Below are 25,007 nucleotides of genomic sequence, written 5' to 3'. Positions count from 1 at the left end.
AGCTCTTTCACACCGGGACATCCTCGTAGGCCCCTGGACACAACTGTTTCTGTCACGTCTGCTCTCGCTTCCCCCCCCCACCCCTCCCCTGGCGCTTGAGGGCACCAGGCTGCATCACTCACTCCTATCATCTATTACGCACACCTGCCTTCCCTTGTCACGCGCATCAGGGATATTGGACTCACCTGGACTCTCATCGTCTGTTTATTTCCTCCTCTATATTTGTCAGTTCCCCAGCTCTGTTCCCTGCTGCTGCATTGATTGTCTTTTGTTTGTGTTACTTGTTTGCTGACGCTGTTCCTGTTCCTGTTCCTGTCTCGTTTTATGTCCGTTCTTTATTAAATGTTTTACTCCTCGTACCTGCTTCGTACCTGCTTCGTCTCTCTTCGTTGTTTTCAGAGACACACCACACACGCTCAGACACACACACACATCCACCAGGACCGGTTGGCTCTTGTGTAGAGATAGAGAGAAACAGATCGGGGAGACAGACAGAGAGAGACAGATCGGGGAGACAGACAGAGAGAAACAGATCGGGGAGACAGATAGAGAGAAACAGATCGGGGAGACAGACAGAGAGAGACAGATCAGGGAGACAGATAAAGAGAAACAGATCAGGGAGACAGACAGAGAGAAACAGATCAGGGAGACAGACAGAGAGAAACAGATCAGGGAGACAGACAGAGAGAGACAGATAAAGAGAAACAGATCGGGGAGACAGATAGAGAGAAACAGATCTGGGAGACAGACAGAGAGAAACAGATCGGGGAGACAGACAGAGAGAGACAGATCGGGGAGACAGACAGAGAGAAACAGATCGGGGAGACAGATAGAGAGAAACAGATCGGGGAGACAGACAGAGAGAGACAGATCGGGGAGACAGATAGAGAGAAACAGATTGGGGAGACAGGCAGAGAGAGACAGAGATATTTAATTCATTGAAGGTAAATTACATTTGAAACCATTTTTATTTACTTCAAAAATGTTACTATCAAAATGCTTACATATTACAATCATTAAAAAGTATACTATGCAATATTCAACTATGACAATGTTTTTTTTTACAAAACCTTTCTATTAATCATGCAAATTCTTATATAATACTACACGTTATATGTTTCTGTATAAATATGTTTTGGTGGACTGTTTCAAAAAATATGTTTGATCCTTTTCAGGGGTCCTTCTCTCTCTCTGCTTTTTTCCTGCCACCAAGCCTCACACACCCAGAGGGCCAGAGGAAGAGCTGTCATTAATTAAATGTAAAATAAAATGTAAAACCCTTTTTATTTTCTTCAAAAATGTGACTATGAAAATGCCTACATATCACAATTATTATTTTGTTGTAGGAAATACTGTTTTTTTAAATGCGTTCTTGGAGAGAAATAAGTATTTGCTCCTATTCAGGGATCTCTCCCTCTCTGTACCTCTCTACATGTAACCTGACCCGACCATGCAGCCTGCCTCTCTCTCTCTCACACACACACGCACGCACGCACGCACACACACACACACACACACACACACGCACGCACGCACACACCCTTGGAGGAAGAGAGCTGTCATTCCTTTAAATGTAAATTATTTTTTAAAACCCTTTATTTTTTTTCTAAAACTTTTGTAGCTAATTGAATAAAAATTATTATTAACAAAACAACACATTAATTAATACCCATTAAATATTAAGATGTATAAATATTTGTCGTAGGAAATACTTTTTTTTTTAAGTGTTTTTGATCTTTTCAGGGCCCTCGTCTGCTTGTAACCTCTGACCCCAACCGTGCATCCTTGCCTGGCGTCACACACACCCCAACAAGGGCTATACAGAGGGCCAGAGGAAGAGAACTGTCATTCATTAATGGTAAATTCTTTTTTTTTTTTAACTTTATTTGTATTCTAAAACTTCAGTACATAATTGCAGACATATTACAATTATTTTACAATACTGCACTTTACTACTACAACACATGTTTATATGCATAGTTTATATTTAATTCCTCTTAGAGAAAAAGGCCTTGAGAAGGGCCTATTGTAACCCAACACCCCCATCAGTCTCCAAATCCCCATCTTCAAGCTGTGAGTGCCTCAGACAATGTCTCTTCCACACTGGATCTCCAGGGCCTTCCAGGTTTGGGTATGTTTTCTTTTCCATGATAGATCAACCTTCTTGCCGTTAAAGCCCAAGTTAGTCTTATCGCTTCCAATGCGTACCCAGGATGTTCCACTCAGGGCCTGTTCGATCTGACATAGAGCAAGTCTTATCTCTTCCAATGCGTACCCAGGATGTTCCACTCAGGGCCTGTTCGATCTGACCTAGAGCAAGTCTTATCTCTTCCAATGTGTACCCAGGATGTTCCACTCAGGGCCTGTTCGATCTGACCTAGAGCAAGTCTTATCTCTTCCAATGTGTACCCAGGATGTTCCACTCAGGGCCTATTCGATCTGACATAGAGCAAGTCTTATCGCTTCCAATGTGTACCCAGGATGTTCCACTCAGGGCCTGTTCGATCTGACCTAGAGCAAGTCTTATCTCTTACAATGTGTACCCAGGATGTTCCACTCAGGGCCTGTTCGATCTGACCTAGAGCAAGTCTTATCGCTTCCAATGTGTACCCAGGATGTTCCACTCAGGGCCTGTTCGATCTGACCTAGAGCAAGTCTTATCTCTTCCAATGTGTACCCAGGATGTTCCACTCAGGGCCTGTTCGATCTGACCTAGAGCAAGTCTTATCTCTTCCAATGTGTACCCAGGATGTTCCACTCAGGGCCTATTCGATCTGACATAGAGCAAGTCTTATCGCTTCCAATGTGTACCCAGGATGTTCCACTCAGGGCCTGTTCGATCTGACCTAGAGCAAGTCTTATCTCTTACAATGTGTACCCAGGATGTTCCACTCAGGGCCTGTTCGATCTGACCTAGAGCAAGTCTTATCTCTTCCAATGTGTACCCAGGATGTTCCACTCAGGGCCTGTTCGATCTGACATAGAGCAAGTCTTATCTCTTCCAATGTGTACCCAGGATGTTCCACTCAGGGCCTATTCGATCTGACATAGAGCAAGTCTTATCGCTTCCAATGTGTACCCAGGATGTTCCACTCAGGGCCTGTTCGATCTGACATAGAGCAAGTCTTATCTCTTCCAATGTGTACCCAGGATGTTCCACTCAGGGCCTGTTCGATCTGACCTAGAGCAAGTCTTATCTCTTCCAATGTGTACCCAGGATGTTCCACTCAGGGCCTGTTCGATCTGACCTAGAGCAAGTCTTATCTTAAGCCGTTCTCTCATGTGAAACGCAGGAGAAAGCGGCTTAAGACGGTTTTGTCATTGTGTCCCAGACATTAAGGACACAATACATCTACAATTGGTCTAGGAGACATGTTTTATGTAGTTTATCTGTGTTAGACTTGGCACAGGACAAGTCCAACTCTTACGTGTACTCAGGCGGACCTACCTCGTACATTACTTTTTCATATACAAGGGGTCACAAGATACAGCTCCATAAGTTCACTACCAAAAATTCCCAACTGTTTAACATTTTTCAAACACATTTTCTTTCAGTTCAACAAGGTCACCACACATCAATCAGGTCATTACTTTGTTATTTCAAACATTTGCTTTACTTTGAAGAAACAGCTGCACTATCATGTTGCATAAGGACAATTTAAATAGCAGGAGGACATCTGGACAGGATGTCCTTAAAAGGACATAAACACAGGACAGGAATAGCTTATCAATCACTTTTTGACAGCAACCGTCTACTATATTCTCTCTTGCACTATTTTATTATTATGACCCATTTTAACATGATGGACTATTTTAACATTACAGTTGTTTTTTTTTTTACAATCGCTAGGACCCATTTCTCAATACTTAGTTAGGTCACTTTTTCAAAACTCTTCACACAGTTCTCCTAATCAACTTTCAGCTTGGCACAGCAGTTAATATCACATCCAAAATGCCCTTAAAACTACCAAAACACTTTATACATGTCTCAAATCAACTCGTTCTTCCACAACACTAGCAAAGGTTGTCACCCAACAAGCACACATTGTCACTCATAAAACAATGACCTAAACAACACTAACAACAGGTAGCGTTACACAATGTTTTCTTTTGTCAAATTTCTTTACAAAACAAGAATGACACCTCTCTACTGTTTAGAATTCACTGCAGTATATGTTACAGGAATGAATCAGACATGATGCAATACGCTTCAATATGTTTTATGTCTTTTAATACAATAATTTGTATATACACCATCTACCGATACAGATACAGTAGCAATGCTAGTCAACCCTGTCTTCTGCATTTGGCCACAGGTTCTCATCCACGTCACATCTTATGTCATCCTGGGCAATACACCTAGCAAAGAATATTTTGGCATGCCTGGTCCACCCCTGGCAATCTTCTGCAGATATGTCCAGGCATCCAGCGCTCATTGCGTCCAGGAGGGGCATTTGATCATGTGGATGATGGTCATAAACCTTCCACCTCCATGAGGAAAATAATTCCTCTATGGGGTTGAGGAATGGAGAGTAAGGAAGGAGGAAAAGTGACACCATTCTGGGATGGGCTACAAACCACCCTGTGACTGTATGGGAGTGGTGAAATGCCACTTTGTCCAATACAATTACAAACGTTGGTCGATTTCGCCTCACTGCAACCCTTTCCTCACCAGACACAACCCTTCCATAGAGGTCATCCAGGAATATAATGAGACGCTCTGTGTTGTATGGCCCAATTAGCGGTTTGTGTAAAAGCCATCCATCAGAGGATATTGCTGGACACATTGTGATGTCGGCACACCTCTGGCCTAGGACATCCACTGTGGATCGTTGTCCGAATCACGTTCCTTCCTTACTGCCATGTTTTGGCCAGGTTGAAAACAGCCTCATCCACAAAGATGAATATGTGGGGTGTTTGCCTGGCTTCAATCTCCATGACTCTCTAAAATAAATACACAAGGCAACGTAAGAGTTCGGCTATTACGGTAGTCATCTTACCTGGACATATTGGTTCCTGAGTTGCTTGACTCGTTCAGAGATCATCTCAAAGTGGACAGTGTACAACTGTTTCAGGACTCTAGAAATAGTTGTTATGCTTACATTGTCTGCCAACACTCGTCCCGAATCTCTGAGTTTTATGCCATTGTTTCGGATGACCACAGCAGTGAAAATCCTACCTCTCCAGCCTGTGGGAGGTAACCGTTGGGTCCTAAGCAGAAATACAAAAACAATTACACACAAGTGGGTTTGGAGGCTTTGCTCAATTGACTTCTGTAATGTTTCAGTCAGAATGCACATCTTACCTGGTGTTTTGCTGGACATTTCTCACAATAGATGCCACTGTTGAGCGTTGCAGATTTGGCTGCACTCTCAGACCAGCCTCTCTCATTGACAGACCATGATTTATTACATGATCAATTATAGTAGCCCTAATCTCATCTGAGACTACAGCTCTTGATCTTCCTCTCAGTCTTCTTCCACCATGCATACATACTCCTCTCCCTCTCCCAGCCACTCTTCTTCCTCTGTCAGCCACTTCTCTCTCTCTGTCTGGGTCCATGTTTACATTACAGTACAGCATTATTCCTAAGATGTCTCCTTTTGTACAGATGGCAAAAAAATGGACTAACACCTGGGTAGGTGTTAAGCTACAATGGGAATCAGCTGTGGTTGATCTAATTGTTTTGATAGTATTTCATTTTTTAGATCTGGAATATACTGTATTTCAATATGGTATTACTGTAGAAATGTAGCAAATTAATGTCTTATTCAATTTTGTGTTATTTTAGGTTTTGAACTTAAGTTTAACAGTATTGAAAAGAGTATGTAAACAATGTGCAAATTGGCCTGTCGGTACATAGTTTTGGTGGTGGTTGTGTCTGAGTGAGAAAAAAGTTCATGAAAATTGAAAGATGTAGTCACTGAATGCATTTTGTGCCAAAGCAATGAAACATGATCCACAGTTTAGCCCACACCACAGACTGCTGTTGTGTTCACTGTGCGAAGAGTTTTGAAAAAGTGACCCAAGTATTGAGAAATGGGTCCTAGCATTTGTAAAAAAATAAATTGCTTATAGAGATAGGAGTTATTATTCATGAGATGATTTACTTACTGCGTGTGTGTGTGTGTGTGTGTGTGTGTGTGTGTGTGTGTGTGTGTGTGCGCGCGTGCGTGCGTGCGTGCGTGTGTGTGTTTCCTACAGCCTAAATGACAGGTTGAGATTTCTTGCTATGGGCAATACAATACAAAACCAGACAAGGCTTTTGACAGCGCACAAGGTGACAGCTCTTCCTACAGTTAAAAGGCCTTGTCCAGGAAGGGTTTAATAGTATATGCAGAGTCCAGATTTTCATTGGGATTAAGTAGATGATTCCATGCTGTCTTTTTCTGTTTTCTGAGAGGTGGAAGAGAGCCTATTGGTGGTAGAGAGCCTATTGGTGGTAGAGAGCCTAGTGGTGGTAGAGAGCCTAGTGGTGGTAGAGAGCCTAGTGGTGGTAGAGAGCCTATTGGTGGTAGAGAGCCTAGTGGTGGTAGAGAGCCTATTGGTGGTAGAGAGCCAAATGGTGGTAGAGAGCCTAGTGGTGGTAGAGAGCCTAGTGGTGGTAGAGAGCCTAGTGGTGGTAGAGAGCCTATTGGTGGTAGAGAGCCTAGTGGTGGTAGAGAGCCTAGTGGTGGTAGAGAGCCTTGTGATGGTAGAGAGCCTATTGGTGGTAGAGAGCCTATTGGTGGTAGAGAGCCTAGTGGTGGTAGAGAGCCTATTGGTGGTAGAGAGCCTAGTGGTGGTAGAGAGCCTAGTGGTGGTAGAGAGCCTAGTGGTGGTAGAGAGCCTATTGGTGGTAGAGAGCCTATTGCCACATGTTCTTATACACAAAACTATACACATTAGTTGTGACAGGAGAAATGTATCTCCTTCCTTCAACCAAATGCAGATTTCAGGAGAAAATCAAATCTGATGATATTTTTGGACTGAAACTTGAGTGATGGGGAAATCACGTTCAAGTTTCAAGTTTATTGTCCCAGCGGGCAATTGGTGTTGCAGCAGAGGAACACAATGAACCACATTGAACACATGAATTGCACAATGACATAGTTATAAGCATTTCAATGAGGGGTAAGAGTTTGAGTTTCACCATTCGAGTCAACTCTGAAATTATGAGCACAAACACATGGCCCAATATGGACTGCTGTATCAGCCAAATCTCTAAAATGTGATTGTGCACCATGACTCTGTTGTTTTTCCCACAAAAATTATAGAAAATTATGCAAACACCCATTTACCTATGAATGAATTTATTAATGCAAAGATTCATTCATGCATCCATCCATTCATGAATTCTGAATGCCCATTGAGCTCCTCCAAGTGGAGAAGTAGAGGGGTCATCAACATTAGTAGTTCTCTCTCGCCCTCTAGTGGAACATTATTGTCCACATTTATCACTATTGTGTCGTGTGTGCATAGAGAAACAGTGTAATTGCAGACAGCAATTGTGGGTGTTTTCTAATATAGGCGTTTCTTGATATCAAGTTAAACCTATTGACTACAGTCTCCTATCCTGCCACGCTAATTACCCTAACCTGCCACCTTAAATTATTCTAATCTGCTACGTAAACAAATCATCTGTGTCTGGAAACCAACCGTCTCATAACACCGGAACTGACCACGGAAACTAACCACAAACACATCAAGAAACGCCCCAGATTTCGGTCTGCAATTACACCATATTCCACGCACACAACTCCTCAAACCGGCTGGACCTTGATTTAATTTTCATTGTTAATTTTATTATTTTTCTTATCCATAAGATGAAGTGGGCGGAGAACCTTTACATTGTTTAAGGTAGAACTGAAACATTAGTTTGAAATTATCAGTAAATGTAAAAAACAAAAAAAATGCCGTTTGTACCATAAAACTTTTTGACAATTTTTTTTGACATGAATTACCCCTGTCTACGTTTGGTTTATGCACTCTTGTCTGTATATTTCTGTTTTAGAATTTGTGCTATTTTTCATAATAAAAATAATAAAAACCCTCACCGGCATCTGACGTATAACAAAAATGGCGGCGCCCATGTTACAATGGAGACTGTTGTCGGTGACTAATTCAGTCTAAATATAAAACTATTATTTAATCGATTGTTGATATTGTTACTCATTATAAAGCCTACATGATAAAGGTAAGCGTCCTTCTTTTCAGATTTTAGACAATCTACGTTTGACATGCGTGTGTTTTGGACTGATTGAACGGTCAGGGAGTGCAAGCTAACATTAGCTAAAGTTAGTTTTACCAAGTTAGTTAGCTACAGTAGCTAACTTGCAACTTCGGCCTGAACGGTAGTTAGTTAAGTAACGTTAGCTTACAACAACGTTATTTAGCACAGGCTTTCAACTGTGGTCAGAGAGATCAAATAGATATTGTCAAAACTGTTATTTCTTCCATGTAGGTAATCCATGCCCCTCATCCTGTTAGCTACCTAGCTCTGTAGCTATAGTTAGGTAATATAAACCCTCATTTAATATTATGAATTCAATGGCTACTACCACGACGTATTTATTAGTTTAACTTCCCAAACAGTTTCTAGCTACTGTAAAATAAGATAATGACAACTTTAGCAAGCTAACTAGCAACCGATTTTCTTCATCATATATGACAATACTCTACACCATTAATTCATGCTGTCTTCGCTGTGAATCATCCCGTTTTCATCCCCCTCCTTTGACAGTCTTCTAGTTCAGCGGGTCCATCATCCTCTTCTCACCAGATGAAGGAAAACAACCACCCCTCCAGTGGTCAGGCCTTCCTTGACCATATCAAGCCATGCTGGTACTGGGACAAGAAGGACCTGGCCCACACCCCGTCACAGTCTGAGGGCCTGGACCCGGCCACAGAGGCCCGGTACCGCAGGGAGGGGGCCCGGTTCATCTTCGATGTGGGGACCAGACTCGGACTGTATCCTTTTACATGCAACCTTTGACACAGTCATGTCATAGCCTCGTCATCTGGTTGATCATTTTCTGTGTGTCAGAAAGTTAGCAAGATTTTTTAGGATTTCACCTAAAGTAATGTGGCTTTGTCGAGTTTCACCCTCAACTCTGTCCTCAGACATTATGACACCTTGGCAACAGGTATCATCTACTTCCACCGCTTCTACATGTTTCACTCTTTCAAACAGTTCCCCAGATATGTGAGTATTTACATTTGGCAGAAACTCTTATCCAAAGCGACTTACAAGGCTAGACTTTTACAATAATTTGCCTTCAACAATCAAAATAATTGTACACAGTCATGTTGTCAACTTCAATCTCAGTGGTGCATTCTTAGAGGTACTGCCTAATGTCTTGGTATTAAATAGTGTGAGACTTGTGTATTGTGTGTCTACAGGTGACAGGTGGTACTGCTTAATGTCTTGGTATTAAATAGTGTGAGACTTGTGTATTGTGTGTCTACAGGTGACAAGTGGTACTGCTTAATGTCTTGGTATTAAATAGTGTGAGACTTGTGTATTGTGTTTCTACAGGTGACAGGTGGTACTGCTTAATGTCTTGGTATTAAATAGTGTGAGACTTGTGTATTGTGTTTCTACAGGTGACAGGTGGTACTGCTTAATGTCTTGGTATTAAATTGTGTGAGACTTGTGTATTGTGTGTCTACAGGTGACAAGTGGTACTGCTTAATGTCTTGGTATTAAATCGGGTGAGACTTGTGTGTCTACAGGTGACCGGTGCGTGTTGTCTCTTCTTGGCTGGGAAAGTGGAGGAGACTCCTAAGAAATGTAAAGACATCATCAAGACGGCTCGGAGCTTACTGAACGACATACAGTTTGCCCAGTTTGGAGACGACCCAAAGGTGAGATGTGTCTTAGTTCATTCACTTCTCCCTCTGTTTGTCGGTACAGTGAAGTCCTGCTATGTTTACTGGTACACTTTCTACACGTGCTGAACCAAACTGCTGGCTTGATAATAGGCTATTATTTATTATTATCATTATTATTTAATATTTTGTCCTTTTTACGGGGTAGATCAGCTTTAATATTGCAGATACATTGAAGGACGCTAAAATCTAATTGCCCACATCATTTCCAATCCCCCATATATTTTTTTGTAAATATATACACAATCGGTCAAAAGTTTTATATACACATTGCCTTCAGAAAGTATTCAGACCCCTTGACTTTTTCCACATTTTGTTACGTTACAGCCTTATTCTAAAATTGATTAACCTCTCTGAACCACCTATCCCGGATCGTGTATAATTGTCATCAGCAACGCTGAATAGCATAGCACCTCAGTCAAATAATGTTACTAGAAAAATATTCATATTCATGAAATCACAAGTGCAATATTGCAAAACACAGTTTAGCCTTTTTGTTAATCCACCTGTCGTCTCAGATTTTGAAATTATGCTTTACAGCGAAAGCAATACAAGCGTTTGTAGGTTTATCGATCGCTCGACAAAACAATAAGTACACTTAGCATCAGGTAACTTGGTCACAAAATCAGAAAGGCAATCAAATGAATCGTTTACCTTTGATCTTCGGATGTTTTCTCTCACGAGACTCCCAGTTAGACAACAAATGTTCCTTTTGTTCCATAGAGATATTTTTTATATCCAAATACCTGTTAGTTTGGTGCGTTTATGCCCAGGAATCCACCGGAAAGAGCGGTCACGACAACGCAGACAAAAATTCCAAATTATATCCATAATGTCCACAGAAAAATGTCAAATGTTTTTTATAATCAATCCTCAGGTTGTTTTTCAAATATCTATTCGATAATATATCAACCGGGACAGTTGGCTTTTCACTAGGACCAGGAGTAACAATGGCCGCCTTTCTCTTTTGCGCACAACTCACTCTGAGAGCCCCCACCTATCCACTTACGCAATGTGGTCGTTCACGCTCATTCTTCAAAATAAAAGCCTGAAACTATGTCTAAAGGCTGTTGACACCTTAGCGAAGCCATAGAAGAAGGAATATGGTTGATATCCCTTTAAATGGGCAATAGGGATGCATATCAAGAGAGGTTTCAAAAACAGGGGCACATCCTGATTGGATTTTCCTCAGGCTTTAGCCTGCAATATCAGTTCTGTTTACCTCACAGACAAAATTGACTGTTTTGGAAACTTTAGAGTGTTTTCTATCCTAATCTGTCAATTATATGCATATTCTAGCATCTGGTCCTGAGAAATAGGCCGTTTACTTTAGGAACGTTATTTTTCCAAACATAAAAATAGTGCCCCCTAGCTTCAAGAGGTTAAATAACAAAAAAATATTCAGCAATACACACACAAATCCCATAATGAAAAAGTAAAAACAGGTTTTTAGACAGTTTTTCAAATGTATTATAAATAAAAAAAGATACCTTTTTTAAATAAGTATTCAGACCCTTTGCTATGAGACTCGAAATTGAGCTCAGGTGCATCCTGTTTCCATTGATCATCCTTTTCTACAACTTAATTGGAGTCCACCTGTGGTCAATTTAAATTGATTGGACATGATTTGAAAAGGCACACACCTGTCTATATAAGGTCCCACAGTTGACAGTGCATGTCAGAGCAAAAACCCAAGCCATGAGGTCGAAGGAATTGTCCATAGAGCGCAGAGACAGGATCGTGTCGAGGCACAGATCTGGGGAAGGGTGCCAAAAAATGTGTGCAGCATTGAAGGTCCCCAGGAACATAGTGGCTTCCATCATTCTTAAATGGAAGTAGTTTGGAACCACCAAGACTCTTCCTAGAACTAACTGCATGGCTAAACTGAGCAATCAGGGGAGAAGGGCCTTGGTCAGGGAGGTGAACAAGAACCCTATAGTCACTCTTATAGCGCTCTCAAGGTCCTCTGTGGAAATGGGAGAACCTTCCAGAAGGACAACCATCTCTGCAGCACTCCACCAATCAGGCCTTTATGGTAGTGGCCGGACATAAGCCACTCCTCAGTAAAAGGCACATGACAGTCGGCTTGGAGTTTGCCAAAAGGCACCTAAAGATTCTCAGACCATGAGAAACAAGATTCTCTGTTCTGATGAAACCATGATTGAACTATTTGGCCTGAATGCCAAGCGTCACATCTGGAGGAAACCTGGCACCATCCCTACGGTGAAGAATGGTGGTGGCAGCATCATGCTGTGGGATGTATTTCAGCTGCAGGGACTGGGAGACTAGTCAGGATCAAGGGAAAGATGAACAGAGCAAAGTACAGAGATCCTTGATGAAAACCTGCTCAGGACCTCAGACTGGGGCGAAGGTTCACCTTCCAACAGGACAACAACCCTAAGGACACAGCCAAGACAACGCCGGAGTGGCTTTGGGACAAGTTTCTGAATGTCCTTGAGTGGCCCAGCCAGACGCCGGACTTGAACTCAATCAATCATCTCTGGAGTGACCTGGAAATAGCTGTGCAGCGATGCTCCCCATCCAACCTGACAGTGCTTGAGAGGATCTGCAGAGAAGAATGGGTGAAACTCCCCAAATACAGGTGTGCCAAGCTTGTAGCCTTATTCCCAAGAATACTCAATGCTGTAATCGCTGCCGAAGGTGCTTTAACAAAGTACTGAGTGAAGGGTCTGAATACTTTTTTAAATGTGACATTTCCGTTTTTTGTCGTTATGGGGTATTTTGTGTAGATTGATGAGAAATGTATATTTTTAATCAATGTTAGAACAAGGATGTAACATTTCAAAATGTGGAAAAAGATGGTCAGAATACTTTCTGAAGGCCCTGTATATACTGTACGGGAGGGAGGGAGAGAGAGAGTGATAGACAAAGCTGCATGTGATCTTCATTTTTCAGCATTTTTTTTATTTATTTTTTATTTTTTACAAAAAGATAGATTTGGAGTTAGATAAACTTGGATTTTTCGGCAGGGACATGTACAGGATGCTACCGTCCACAACATAACCTTCACTCCAATTCAAAACTCCAAACCTACAACCTAATTTTGGACAAAATGACCTGGATGGATTACTACTACCAAGGATTCCTTTTTCTAAGCTATACAGAGGGTTCTCTGGCAAACGTACAGTAGAGACCTGAGGACACCATCCAACCTGGAACTGAGACAGACCAGATACAACTTCAATTAGCACTGAGGTGTGAAGTGAGAGGTGTCGAGGCCTTTGAGCCCAACATGTCAGGCGTCTCACAAGCTCTCTCCCGCTGTTCAGAGACAATCCACTGGCATTTTCTACAAATCTGTCTCCAAAAATAAAAGCTTCTCCCAAGTGGATGTGACACCTACTCCCTCCAGCACACAGGCACTGTTGGGGCGAGTGACTCTGAACTTAAAATGGCCCCAAGTCATTGTTTTTTATTTTGCTATTTGCCTCATGACTCCTGCATGCTTTGTTGACGATGAACTTTCTTTACCCAACCGTGGAACAGACTGTTTGTTCCCAAACTCGGGACTCTGACTCTATTGGTTACATAGATTTTTGGCATCCAATTCCAACCACCTCTCACCAGCTTTGTATTCATGGTACCTGTTGAAATTGGTGTACAATATGATCTTGTTGCCATCTAATGCACATTTAAAATGTCATAAATCAGCACTGCAGAGCTCTCCCTGTCCTATGCCGTGCCTTGACTGTATTACTGCTGATGATATCTGGAAATGTGCATGTACACCCTGACCCATCTACTGTTGCTAGCCCCAATTCTGACTTGTGCTCTGATATCTGCTCCACTGATTTCTGCTCTCGTAAAAGCCTGGGTTTTCTGCACGTTAACACTAGAAGCTTATTACCTAAAATGGATCAATTGAAAGTACACAGCTCTAAACCAGATGTGTTGGTCAGTACTGAGACGTGGTTAAGGAAGAGTGTTTTGAATACTGATGTTAACTTTTCTGGTTACAGTCTTTTTCGGCACTGGCCTGTACCCCACCTGCCCTAAAGCTCTCTCCTGGCCCCTTACACTAAGTCTGAATTTGTCCTGCTAGGTGACCTAAACTGGGACATGCTTAAACTACCTGACCAAGTCCTAAAGCAATGGGACTCCCTAAATCTTCCTCAGATTATTAGCAATCCCACAAGGTATGATTCCAAACACCCACAAAAGGCTACTCTCCTTGATGTTATCTTCACAAATAATCCTGATAGGTATCAGTCTGGTGTTTTCTGTAGTGATCACTGTTTTACAGCCTGTGTTCGTAATGGCTGCTCAGTGAAACGACCTGTCCTGATTTGTCATAGACGCTTGGTAAAAAAAAACTTTAATGAGCAAGCCTTCCTTCATGATCTGGCCTCTGTAAATCGGTATAAAATCAGCTTGATCAACACTGTCAATCTGTCGAAGACACTTGGACCCTATTTTTTTGATATTTTCAGTGGGATTGTTAACAAACTCTCCCTCATAAAGAAAATGAGAATTAAAAACAGGTTCAGCCCCTGGTTCGACCGTCATCTGGCAGAGTTACTCCACCTCAAGAATTGCATTTTGCGAAAGGCTCGGCACACGCATACTCAGGCTGACTGGCTCTCGTTCAGGCAAAAGATAAATAAGTGCACTCAGGCTATCCGGAAGGCCAAAGTTCGTTACTTTAAGGAGCAGTTCTCTCTGTGGGTTTAATCCCAAGAAGTTCTGGAAAACAGTTAAAGACCTGGAGAACAAACTCTCTTCCTCACAGCTGCCCATGTCCCTTAATGTTGATGATGTGGTTGTTACTGACAAGAAGCACATGGCTGAACTCTTTAATCACCACTTCATTAAGTCAGGATTCCTATTTGACTCAGCCATGCCTCCTTGCCCGTCCAACATTTCCTCGTCTCCCACCCCTTCTAATGTGACTAGCCCCGATGCTCCTTCCTATTTTTCACCTGCCCTGCTACAAAGTTTCTCCCTGCAGGTGGTCACTGAATCCGAGTTGCTAAATGAACTCCTTAAACTTGACCCCCCAAAAAACATCTGGGTCAGATAGTTTAGACCCTTTCTTCTTTTCAATGTTGCTGCCCCTATCATCACCAAGCCTATCTCTGACCTTTAACCTGTCTCTCCATTGCTTGGAAGGCAACCACGATTCGTCCTTTATTTAAATGGGGCGATCAAGCTGATCATAACTGCTATAGGCCTATTTCTATTTTGCCTTGTTTATCAAACGTGTTGGAAAAACTTGTCAATAATCGACTGACTGGCTTTCTTGATGTCTACAGTATTCTCTCTGGTATGCAATCTGGTTTCCACTCTAGTTATGGATGTGTCACTGCAACCTTAAAGGTCCTCAATGATGTCACCATTGCCCTTGATTCTAAGCAATGTTGTGCTGCTATTTTTATTGACTTGGTCAAAGCTTTTGATAAGGTAGACCCAGTGGTTCTCAAACTTGTTATAGTCCCGTACCCCTTCAAACATTCAACCTCCAGCTGTACCCCCTCTAGCACCAGGGTCGGAGCACTCTCAAATGTTTTTTGCCATTATTGTAAGCCTGCCACACACATATGATACATTTATTAAACATAAGAGTGAGTGTGAGTTTTATCACAGCCCAGCTCGTGGGAAGTGACCAAGAGTTGTTATAGGACCAAGGCACAAATAATAATAATCAATAATTTAGCTTTTTATTTAGCCATCTTCTATATAAAATCGTATTTGTTCATCAAAAATGGTGAATAACTCACCACAGGTTAATGAGAAGGGTGTGCTTGAAAGGATGCACATAACTCTGCAATGTTGGGTTGTATTGGAGAGAGTCTCAGTCTTAAATAATTTTCCACACACTGTCTGTGCCTGTATTTAGTTTTCATGGTAGTGAGGGCCGAAAATCCACTCTCACAATAGGTACATGGTTGGAAAGGGCATCAGTATCTTAACAGTGCGATTTGCCAAGGCAGGATACTCTGAGCGCAGCCCAATCCAGAAATCTGTCAGTAGCTTCTGATTTAAATTCAATTTACAGAACCACTTGTTGCAATTTCGATGAGGCTCTTTTGTTCAGATGTTGTTAAGTGGACTGGAGGCAGGGCATGAAAGAGATAACCAATCCAGTTGTTTGTGTCGTCCGTTTCTGGAAAGTACCTGTGTAATTGCACACCCAGCTCACTCAGGTGATTCACTATATCACATTTGACATTGTCCGTAAGCTTGTTAATTTGCACACAAATCATACAATGATGGAAAGACCTGTGTGTTGTCCTTCTTAATGTAGACAGAAAAGAGCTCCAACTTCTTAATCAGCCTCAATTTTGTCCCGCTCAGTGAATATAGTTGCGAAGAGTCCCTGTAATCCTAGATTCAGATCATTCAGGTGTGAAATAAACATCACCCAGATAGGCCAGTTGAGTGAGAAACTTGTCATTATGCAGGCGGTCAGACAAGTGAAAACTATGGTCTGTAATGAAAACTTTAAGCTCGTCTCTCAATGTAAAAAAACGTGTCAATACTTTGCCCCTTGATGACCAGCGCTGTTCTGTATGTTGTAAAAGCGTTACATGGTCGCTACCCATATCATTGCACAATGCAGAAAATACACCAGAGTTCAGGGGCCTTGTTTTAACCGTTTTCACTGTAGTGTCCAAAATGTATTTCAAGCTGTCAGGCATTCCCTTGGCAGCAAGAGCCTCTCGGGGGATGCTGTAGTGACCCAAGTGGCATCGAGAGCAACTGCTTGCACGCGCATTACGACTCCACTATGTCTCCCTGTCATGGCTTTTTCACCATCAGTACAGATACCAACACATCTTGACCACCAAAGTCCATTTGATGTCACAAAGCTGTCCAGTACTTGTAAAAATATCCTCTGTTGCCCTGGTGTCTAGTGGTTTGCAGAAGAGGATGTCTTCCTTAATTGACCCCCCCCCCCTCCCCCATAAACATATACCAGGAGCTGTGCCAGGCCCGCCACGTCTGTTGACTCATCCAACTGTAACGCATAGAATTCACTGGCTTGTATGCAAAGCAGCAATTGTTTCGAAACACCTCCTGCCATGTCACTGATGTGTCTGATGAAGGCATTGTCTGTATAGTTTTTTTGAGCCTTTTTCCCCAGCATTGTCCCAGCCATATCAGTGGCAGCAGGAATAATTAAGTCCTCCACAATAGTATGGGGGCTTGCCTGTCCAAGCCACTGGGTAGCCCACCATATAAGATGCTTCTAGCCCCTTCTTACTAATGGTATCTGTTGCTTTTATACATGTCTTACTACTTGAAGTAGTCTTTATTTATCGCTCAAACTCCCGTGGCTTATTTTTCAAATTGTCATGTTTCCTTTCTAAATGTCTGAGCAAGAGAGAATGTTTCCTGTGAGAGAGTAACGGTTAATGTGATTGGATGAGTAACGGTTAATGTGATTGGATGAGTAACGGTTAATGTGATTGGATGAGTAACGGTTAATGTGATTGGATGTTCATTATTTGTCTAGGCTGCCTGTATTTTACATTGTATTATTAACAATAGATTTGTTTAATTTTATTTTTGGCAGTGAAACGAGGCTCCGGGGGGGGGGGGGGGTCGCGTGATTGTGGAGGCCAGGTCATCTGATGCAGCACTCCATCACTCTCCTCCTTGGTCAAATAGCTCTTACACGGCCTGTAGGTTTGTTGGGTCATTGTCCTGTTGAAAAACAAATGATAGTCTCTTTAAGTGCAAACCAGATGGGATGGCGTATCTCTGCAGAATGCACACCTGTTAATTGAAATGCATTCCAGTTGACTACCTTGTGGAGCTGGTTGAGAAAATGCCAAGAGTGTGCAAAGCTGTCATCGAGGCAAAGGATGGCAACTTTTTGAAGAATCTTACATTTTATATTTATCTGGATTTAACACTTTATTTTTGTTGGTCACTACATGTTTCCATATGTGTTATTGTATAGTTTTGATGTCTTCATTATTATTATATGTAGAAAATAGTAAAAATAAAGAAAAACCCTTGAATGAGAAGGTGTGTCCAAACCTTTGACTGGTAGAGTGTGTGTGTGTGTACACAGTATATATACTACACACCTTTTAGAAAATGTGTTTCCTTTTATTATTTTCCGCTCACCCTGCCACCCCTCCCGTGATTGGAGAAAACTAATGAACAACAACACTTTTACTTCCTGGTTATACACACTATATACCTTTTTTTCCTCTGTCATCTCTTTCTGGTGTCCTTCCTCTGTCATCTCTTTCTGGTGTCCTTCCTCTGTCATCTCTTTCTGGTGTCCTTCCTCTGTCATCTCTTTCTGGTGTCCTTCCTCTGTCATCTCTTTCTGGTGTCCTTCCTCTACCTCTCCCATCTCTTTCTGGTGTCCTTCCTCTACCGCTCCCATCTCTTTCTGGTGTCCTTCCTCTCTGGTGTCCTTCCAGTTCTATTTGCCATATATTTTTATATATTTTTCTGTTTCACAGAAGTTCTGAACCTATATACATTTTACAGACAGTGTGTTTTACAGTTGATATCTTGTTGTTTATTAGTCCCAACCTTCAGCTCCATTCAACCCCTCCCATCCATCTATTAACACCATCCATTTTGGATTTCTATTTGCCATATTTTTTTCAGCTGAGCTGTGATGCTTCACAAGTTCTGAAACTTTCTAGCAGATTCTACGGATTGTAAATTATATATATATATTTTTTGTTTGTTGCTAAAATGATTTATATTATTGATCGTTTTGACTATTATTTTTCAGATCACCCAGTAGTGCTATCTGCAGAGTTAGCTGTAGGTACATGTCACAATTCTTCAACCATTCCTGGACCTGTGACCAAAGACAAGCTACATTTGGACCAAAATAAATGATCTAATGACTCTGTCTCTTCACAGCAAAATATGTGGAGCTGGGAAGGTTGTATCCCCCATAAATATAACATTCTATTGTTGGCAATAATTTAGTTTTAATAGGCTATACTTTTCACATTGTCCTTTTCAGCACAGTTCTCTCAATTATGTTTGAATGCTTAACCAGGCCAGCTCAGTACAGCTCGGTTTGATAGTAGTGTGAAAAGCCCTTGTGTGTTTTCTTTACTTTATGCTCTTGCTTGGGTCCTGGGATGTATCCTAGGATTTTCGCCATCAACAGGAAGAGGTTATGGTGCTAGAGAGGATCCTGCTACAGACGATCAAGTTTGACCTGCAAGTGGAACACCCTTACATGTTCCTGCTGCGATACGCCAAACAGCTCAAAGGTCTGAGCGGTGTTTCTATCTTAGTTTGACTTCATTTCCAACTGTCATCTCCAAGTCTTTATGTTGAAGTGGTTACTAGTATCCTTTAAGTTGTCTCCTCTCCAAATAGCACTAGTGATTCATGTTTTTTGACCTTGAAAACATCCAGGTTCTGTCTTGGCCACACCAGACAATGATGTGTCCCTCCCTCCCTCTCCCTCCCTCCCTCCCTCCCTCCCTCCCTCCCTTATGCAATTGTGGAAAAACAGCGTTTATTTTTTATTTTTCTAGGTGACAAAACCAAAGTTCAGAAGCTGGTGCAGATGGCCTGGACCTTCGTCAACGACAGGTGAGCCAAACATAACACCAGAAGTCCTTATTTCCTTTTTCCTGTCACCTTCTCATCTTACAATTTTCATGGAATAGTATTGTAGGACTGTATTTAGCTCCAGATCTCTACGGTTCTCTCTGTTCCTACCTCTCTCTCCCCCCCAGTCTGTGCACCATGCTGTCCCTGCAGTGGGAACCAGAGATCATAGCTGTAGCAGTCATGTACCTGGCTGGACGGCTGTGTAAGTTTGACCTCCAGGAGTGGACGTCCAAGCAGTCGTCACGGCGATGGTGGGAGCAGTTTGTCCAGGACGTCCCAGTGGAGCTGCTGGAAGGTATGACGTCAAGGTTACGTCTTTGTGTCTTTGCATTGTTACACTTCCCTGACACACATTTTAAGACGGTGACTCCCAAAAGCAGTCTTTCCCCATTTTTAAAGCGTCTTGACTGGCTGCATCACTGCTTGGCATCTGGGCCGGCAGGTAGCTTAGTGGGCCAGTAACCGAAAGGTTGCAGGATCGAATCCCTGAGCTGACAAGTTAAAAATCTGTCGTTCTGAACAAGGGGCACAAGGCACTGTTCCCCGGTAGGCCGTCCATTGTGAACAAGAATTTGTTCTTAACTGACTTGTCTAGTTAAAGGTTCAATTAAACATTTTTTTAATACAAAAAAATATATATTATCTGTATATCACTGGGGCCGAGCTGCCTGCCATCCAGGACCTCTATACCAGGCGGTGTCAGAGGAAGGCCCTAATAATTGTCAGACCCCAGCCACCCTAGTCATAGACTGTTCTCTCTACTACCGCATTGCAAGCGGTACCGATGCACCAAGTTTGGAACGAACAGGACGAACTTCTACCCCCATAAATAGTTAACCAAATAGTTACCCAAAATATCTGCACTGACCCTTTTTGCAGGAACTCTTTAGACTCATCACGTACACTGCTGCTACTGTTCATCATGTTGCCATGTTGCCAGGACCTAACCCCTGTCCAATCTGTACAGGCACATCATACCTAACCCCTGTCCAATCTGTACAGGCACATCATACCTAACCCCTGTCCAATCTGTACAGGCACATCATACCTAACCCCTGTCCAATCTGTACAGGCACATCATACCTAACCCCTGTCCAATCTGTACAGGCACATCATACCTAACCCCTGTCCAATCTGTACAGGCACATCATACCTAACCCCTGTCCAATCTGTACAGGCACATCATACCTAACCCCTGTCCAATCTGTACAGGCACATCACACCTAACCCCTGTCCACTGCTGTCATCTCGTCCTAGACATCTGTCATCAGATCCTGGACTTGTACTCCCAGGGGAAGACCCCCATCCCCTCGGGTCTGGAGCAGGAGACCAAGCAGAGAGGACCCCCCCAGCCCCCTGGTCCAGCCCCCCCACAGCCTCCAGGGGATGTCCCACTACCCCCGCCACCCAAGAGGATCTCCCCCCAAGGCAGCCCCCCACGCCATCCGAAACGCTCACATGTGAGTGATGGTAGCGTGTCTTTGTATTTGTCAGCTGGTGACATGTGCAATTTAATTTTCTGTGGATCAATAATGTTTAATTATATAATGTATCTGAGTAGTATACATGACTAACACGATAGGTATTAGATGATACCCTGGTATAAACAGTATATTTTGAAATACTGACAGTATGATTTAGAACTAAGTTAAGTATAACTATCAGAAATCTAATATGTGTTAAATACATGATATCCAAGTCAGGTCTCCAGCTATGCATGTGGTTTGCTAACCTGTTAGCTAAGTGGCTCTATGTTAAGATCAAGCTTCTTGGTCACAGCAGAGACATTCAACCCCCCCCTCCTGGATCAAGATCCCTGTTGCCTAAATAGTTTTGTGCGTAATGGCGCCCCCCTGTGTGCACATTCTGTAATACCATGCACCCCGGTATGGTACAGAGACGGTATGAAAATGTGGACACTGCCCAACCCTAACAGATAACCCCCCGATAACAGCTTGTGTGTAGTTGGTAGTTTTCATTCCTCAAGTTGAACGAGGAGCGTGTGTGCCTGCTTGAAGCAGCAGGGTATTCTTTCTTTCTGTTTTGTCAGACCTCTCCAAAAGAGGAACCTAAACCTCCAGAACAAGTGGGTTCTAAGATTCCACGATTGGAGAACCCTATGCCCCCCTTGCCCGCTTCACAACCGCTGCCTGGTGAGTGTCTTACTACTCAGTAGGTTACTCATTATATGCATAGCAACAGTAGCTAGTGAGAGAGAATCTGGCCTGTTGTCATATGATGAAGTGGCATCTTTATGTTGTGTGTTTTAATGATGGACATGGGTTTTGGTGAGAGGCTGCTTAGAGCACAACAGGCCTTCTTTAGAATCCTGGTTATGTAACTAACAGTCCAGCCAGAACAGACCACCCCCTCCTTACCTCTGACCAGTCTGTTTACTGCTTCAACTTGTTAATGAGCACTTCACAGGAAGTGTGTAGTCTATCTATGGGATTACTAGGAATTCTTTACGGTTTTTAAAGTGACAGTTGGGTCTCTAAAGTGCTGTCTCGTTGAACAGGAATGTCAAAGCTTTCAGCCCTATGATTGTTGACCTTACTTCACTTCTCTCTCTTTCTCTCCCCTTTCTTTCTCTCTCTCCCCTTTCTTTCTCTCTCTCTCCCCTTTCTCTCTCTCCCCTCCTCTCTCTCTTCTCTCCCCTTTCTTTCTCTCTCTCTCCCCTCCTCTCTCTCTTCTCCCCTCTTCTCTCTCTCCCCTTTCTTTCTCTCTCTCTCCCCTCCTCTCTCTCTTCTCTCTCTCCCCTCTTCTCTTTCTCCCCTCTTCTCTCGCTTCGTTCTCTCCCCTCTCCTTCACTCTCTCTTTCTCTCTCTTCTCTCTCCTCTCAGATCGTAAGGCTCCCCCAGTGCCTCCTGAAGCTGAGCCAGCCGCGGGTAGCGAGCCCGTTCCCCCTCCCCCCTCTCACGCGCCACCCCCCCACCAGCCCCCTCCCCTGCCCCACCGCCCCCCTCCTCCTCCTCCCTCTAGTTACATCATGGGAATGTCCACCTCTAGCTCCTACATGTCAGGGGAAGGCTTCCAGAGCCTTCAGTCTATAATGAAGACAGGGGAACCATCCTACCCCCCCATGCCCCCCAACTATGGTCCCCCCATGCCCTATCATCCTCATGTCTACCCCAACGCTCCACCCCCTGGCCCCCCACCCAGCGCCTACCCACCCCCCAACCTGCCCCCTCCCTCCCCGGCCTACCCTCCACCAGGCTACAACTACCCTGAATACCCCCCTCCACGCATGCCCCCAGGACACGGGGTGCCACCTCCGGGGATGGGCATGCCTCCTGGGGGGTACCCTCCACCGCCAGGCCAGCCCCAGGTGCCCCTGCCACCCCCTGGCATGCCAATGAATCGTGGGGGATGGATGAGATGAAAGGAGGAGAGAGGGAAGGATGAAAGAGTGACAAGTAGAGGAATGTCTGAAGCTAACAGTACACTTCCTGTTGTGCATAACTTTAGCTGGGTCGTGGTCATTAGTCACCAAATGGAAGAAACTGACTACTGAGGGACTACCTGCACTTGTCCAATAAGAAATGCTAATTTTCGTTTCTGTTGCAAAACTGTTTGGTACACTGTGTCCTAATGAATACAACCCTGGAGTCCACTGGAGATGTCAACAAAGAAAGGATTTTTACCTCAGAGAGCCATGTCTGTTGTTCTACATTGTCTTGGCTGCTTGTGGAATCCCAGGCATGTAAAGGTTACGACCCCTGGAACCTGTCCTGCCATTCTGTAGAGATTCTATCAGTTCCACATTCCATGTGGTTCCTTTTGAGAAAGACGAGGCAGATAATATTGAAGTCTTAACATGGTTGAACATATTTTGAGACGCGCTGAAAGGAAATACAATTTATATTTAGACGGAAGGTTCGAATGATGCAATAAAACCTGCTTGTTTTTGCTTTAATTTTTATTCTGCATCGAAAAAGGATATATTTTCAGTGCTGTGATAACTTGTGTATGTGTGTGGAGAACAAGTTGGGTTGATCGCAGAAAATACCAAACACATTTTTTGTATTTTTATTTAGCTGTGTTGGTCTGTAAGATGTACTGGACTGGATGTAACGTGTGTTATATCAGGAATAGCACATCCACTGTTACGGTCATGAGCTGAAAGACACCGGTAACCCATACCTGGCTCTGAACAGCCGGTGGATAGGACCCTGGACAGGCAGGAGTGTATTTGTACATGATTAAGTTACTAGGTCTAGACAGCTCATATCCTTAGTTAATCAGGCTTTACTTTAATACAATTGCGTTCTCCCTCCCTACACACCCACACTTGCTTTTGTGTCTCTGTTTAGTCTGTGTTGAATTAGTCTAGTATGTGTTACCATACTGCCTAGACTGGTTAATTGTGTGTGGAATCCTGGTGATTGAGGCTAGTGGTGTGTTCTTGACAGTATTAAGGTCAGGTCAGGTTCAAATTGTCTGATTTACAGGTCATGACCTTACTAACAGTCAGCTTAACTGTTTTGTCTACTGACACCCCTCACCACAACCACACATTTACTGACCAGTGGCTTAAACGGTACCCGTGTTAACTTTGTTTTCCCCAATATCGTTGATCCACTTTGAAATGTTATTCTGTTTTCTCAGCAAAATACTGTACATTCAACAGCTTTACCAGCAGAGGGCAGATTTGCTCAAGTTCTGAATTCATGTTAATGTATCATTTTAGCAGGAGCAATTAAGGTTACGTGCCTTGCTCAAGGGCACATTGACAGATTACACATGGTCGGGTCGTGGGTTCGAACCAGAAACCTTTCAGTTACTGTCCCAACTCTCTTAACTGCTAGGCTACCTGCCACCCTGTCAGTTCTTCAGTACAGAAGGGTTCGTAGGTGTTGTTTAGTGTTAATCAGTGGGCTCAAGTCAGCGTTTCCTCCCACATTAACTCAGAGAAGACACAGAACTACAAAGAAAGTTTATTTATTTTTCTTCCCAAAATCATCTCTGGCCTAGTACATTTATTCATCCTTTTAGAGTATCTATCTGGTCTCAGCTAAATTCATGAAAAAAACACTTACTTTACAGTAATGCTAGTAACTACAGGAGTAGTTAGCACTAACACTAGGTTTGTGTCTGAAATGGCACCCTGTTCCCTATATAGTGCACTACTTTTGTCTAGGTTAAGCACAACGCCGTGGTCAAAAGTAATGCACTAGGGCAGGGTTTCCCAAACTCGGTCCCGGGGCCCACCCTGGTACACGTTTTGGTTTTTGCCATAGCACTACACAGCTGATTCAAATAATTGATGATGAGTTGGTTATTTGAATCGAACTGTGTAGTGCTACAGTAAACATCAAACCGTGCACCCGGGTTGGAGTCTGGGAAACTCCTGCGCTAGGGAATAGGGTGATATTTCATATGCATACCAGGTTCATCATGTCTTCTGGTTTAGCACATACACAGAAGTTGTTTTAAAACACAGGTTCCAAATCAAACTCCCGTGCAGAGAAAAACATGGCACAAAATGCCAGACTGAAAGATATTCCAAATCATCTCCTCTCATAGCTCCAAATCAGTTGTTCTAGAAAAAAATGACACTTCAAAAA

At 43.0% G+C, this 25,007-nt stretch overlaps 1 protein-coding gene across 4 annotated transcripts; it reads left to right on the top strand.

The window, feature by feature from the left end:
- Positions 1 to 8,040: 8,040 nt before the first annotated feature.
- Positions 8,041 to 23,728, top strand: LOC110521095 (cyclin-K). Of its 4 annotated transcripts, none has more exons than XM_036976214.2 (11): positions 8,041 to 8,176; positions 8,444 to 8,495; positions 8,723 to 8,949; positions 9,103 to 9,184; positions 9,715 to 9,846; positions 18,968 to 19,091; positions 19,362 to 19,419; positions 19,566 to 19,735; positions 20,698 to 20,900; positions 21,491 to 21,593; positions 22,284 to 23,728. In XM_036976214.2, the coding sequence occupies exons 3-11, from the start codon at positions 8,762 to 8,764 to the stop codon at positions 22,820 to 22,822; spliced, it is 1,599 nt and encodes a 532-aa protein (XP_036832109.1). In that variant the 5' UTR covers positions 8,041 to 8,176; positions 8,444 to 8,495; positions 8,723 to 8,761; the 3' UTR covers positions 22,823 to 23,728. The 4 variants fall into 4 exon arrangements, with proteins under 4 accessions (XP_036832109.1, XP_090089628.1, XP_036832107.1 ...); XM_090233502.1 differs by having other exon boundaries at positions 18,968 to 19,100; XM_036976212.2 differs by lacking the exon at positions 8,444 to 8,495.
- The last annotated feature ends 1,279 nt before the right edge of the window (positions 23,729 to 25,007 follow it).

The sequence above is a fragment of the Oncorhynchus mykiss genome, chromosome 4 (genome assembly GCF_057628025.1).
Source record: "Oncorhynchus mykiss isolate SJ-2025 chromosome 4, ASM5762802v1, whole genome shotgun sequence".
Classification (NCBI taxonomy): Eukaryota; Metazoa; Chordata; class Actinopteri; order Salmoniformes; family Salmonidae; genus Oncorhynchus; species Oncorhynchus mykiss.
This window is presented reverse-complemented; position numbering and strand designations above follow the sequence as displayed.

Excerpts from the sequence above, each read along its gene's own strand:
- LOC110521095 (XM_090233501.1), top strand. Across the intron at positions 20,901-21,490 it reads GCCATCCGAAACGCTCACAT|ACCTCTCCAAAAGAGGAACC; the intron begins GTGAGTGATGGT and ends CTGTTTTGTCAG. Across the intron at positions 21,594-22,283 it reads CGCTTCACAACCGCTGCCTG|ATCGTAAGGCTCCCCCAGTG; the intron begins GTGAGTGTCTTA and ends CTCTCCTCTCAG.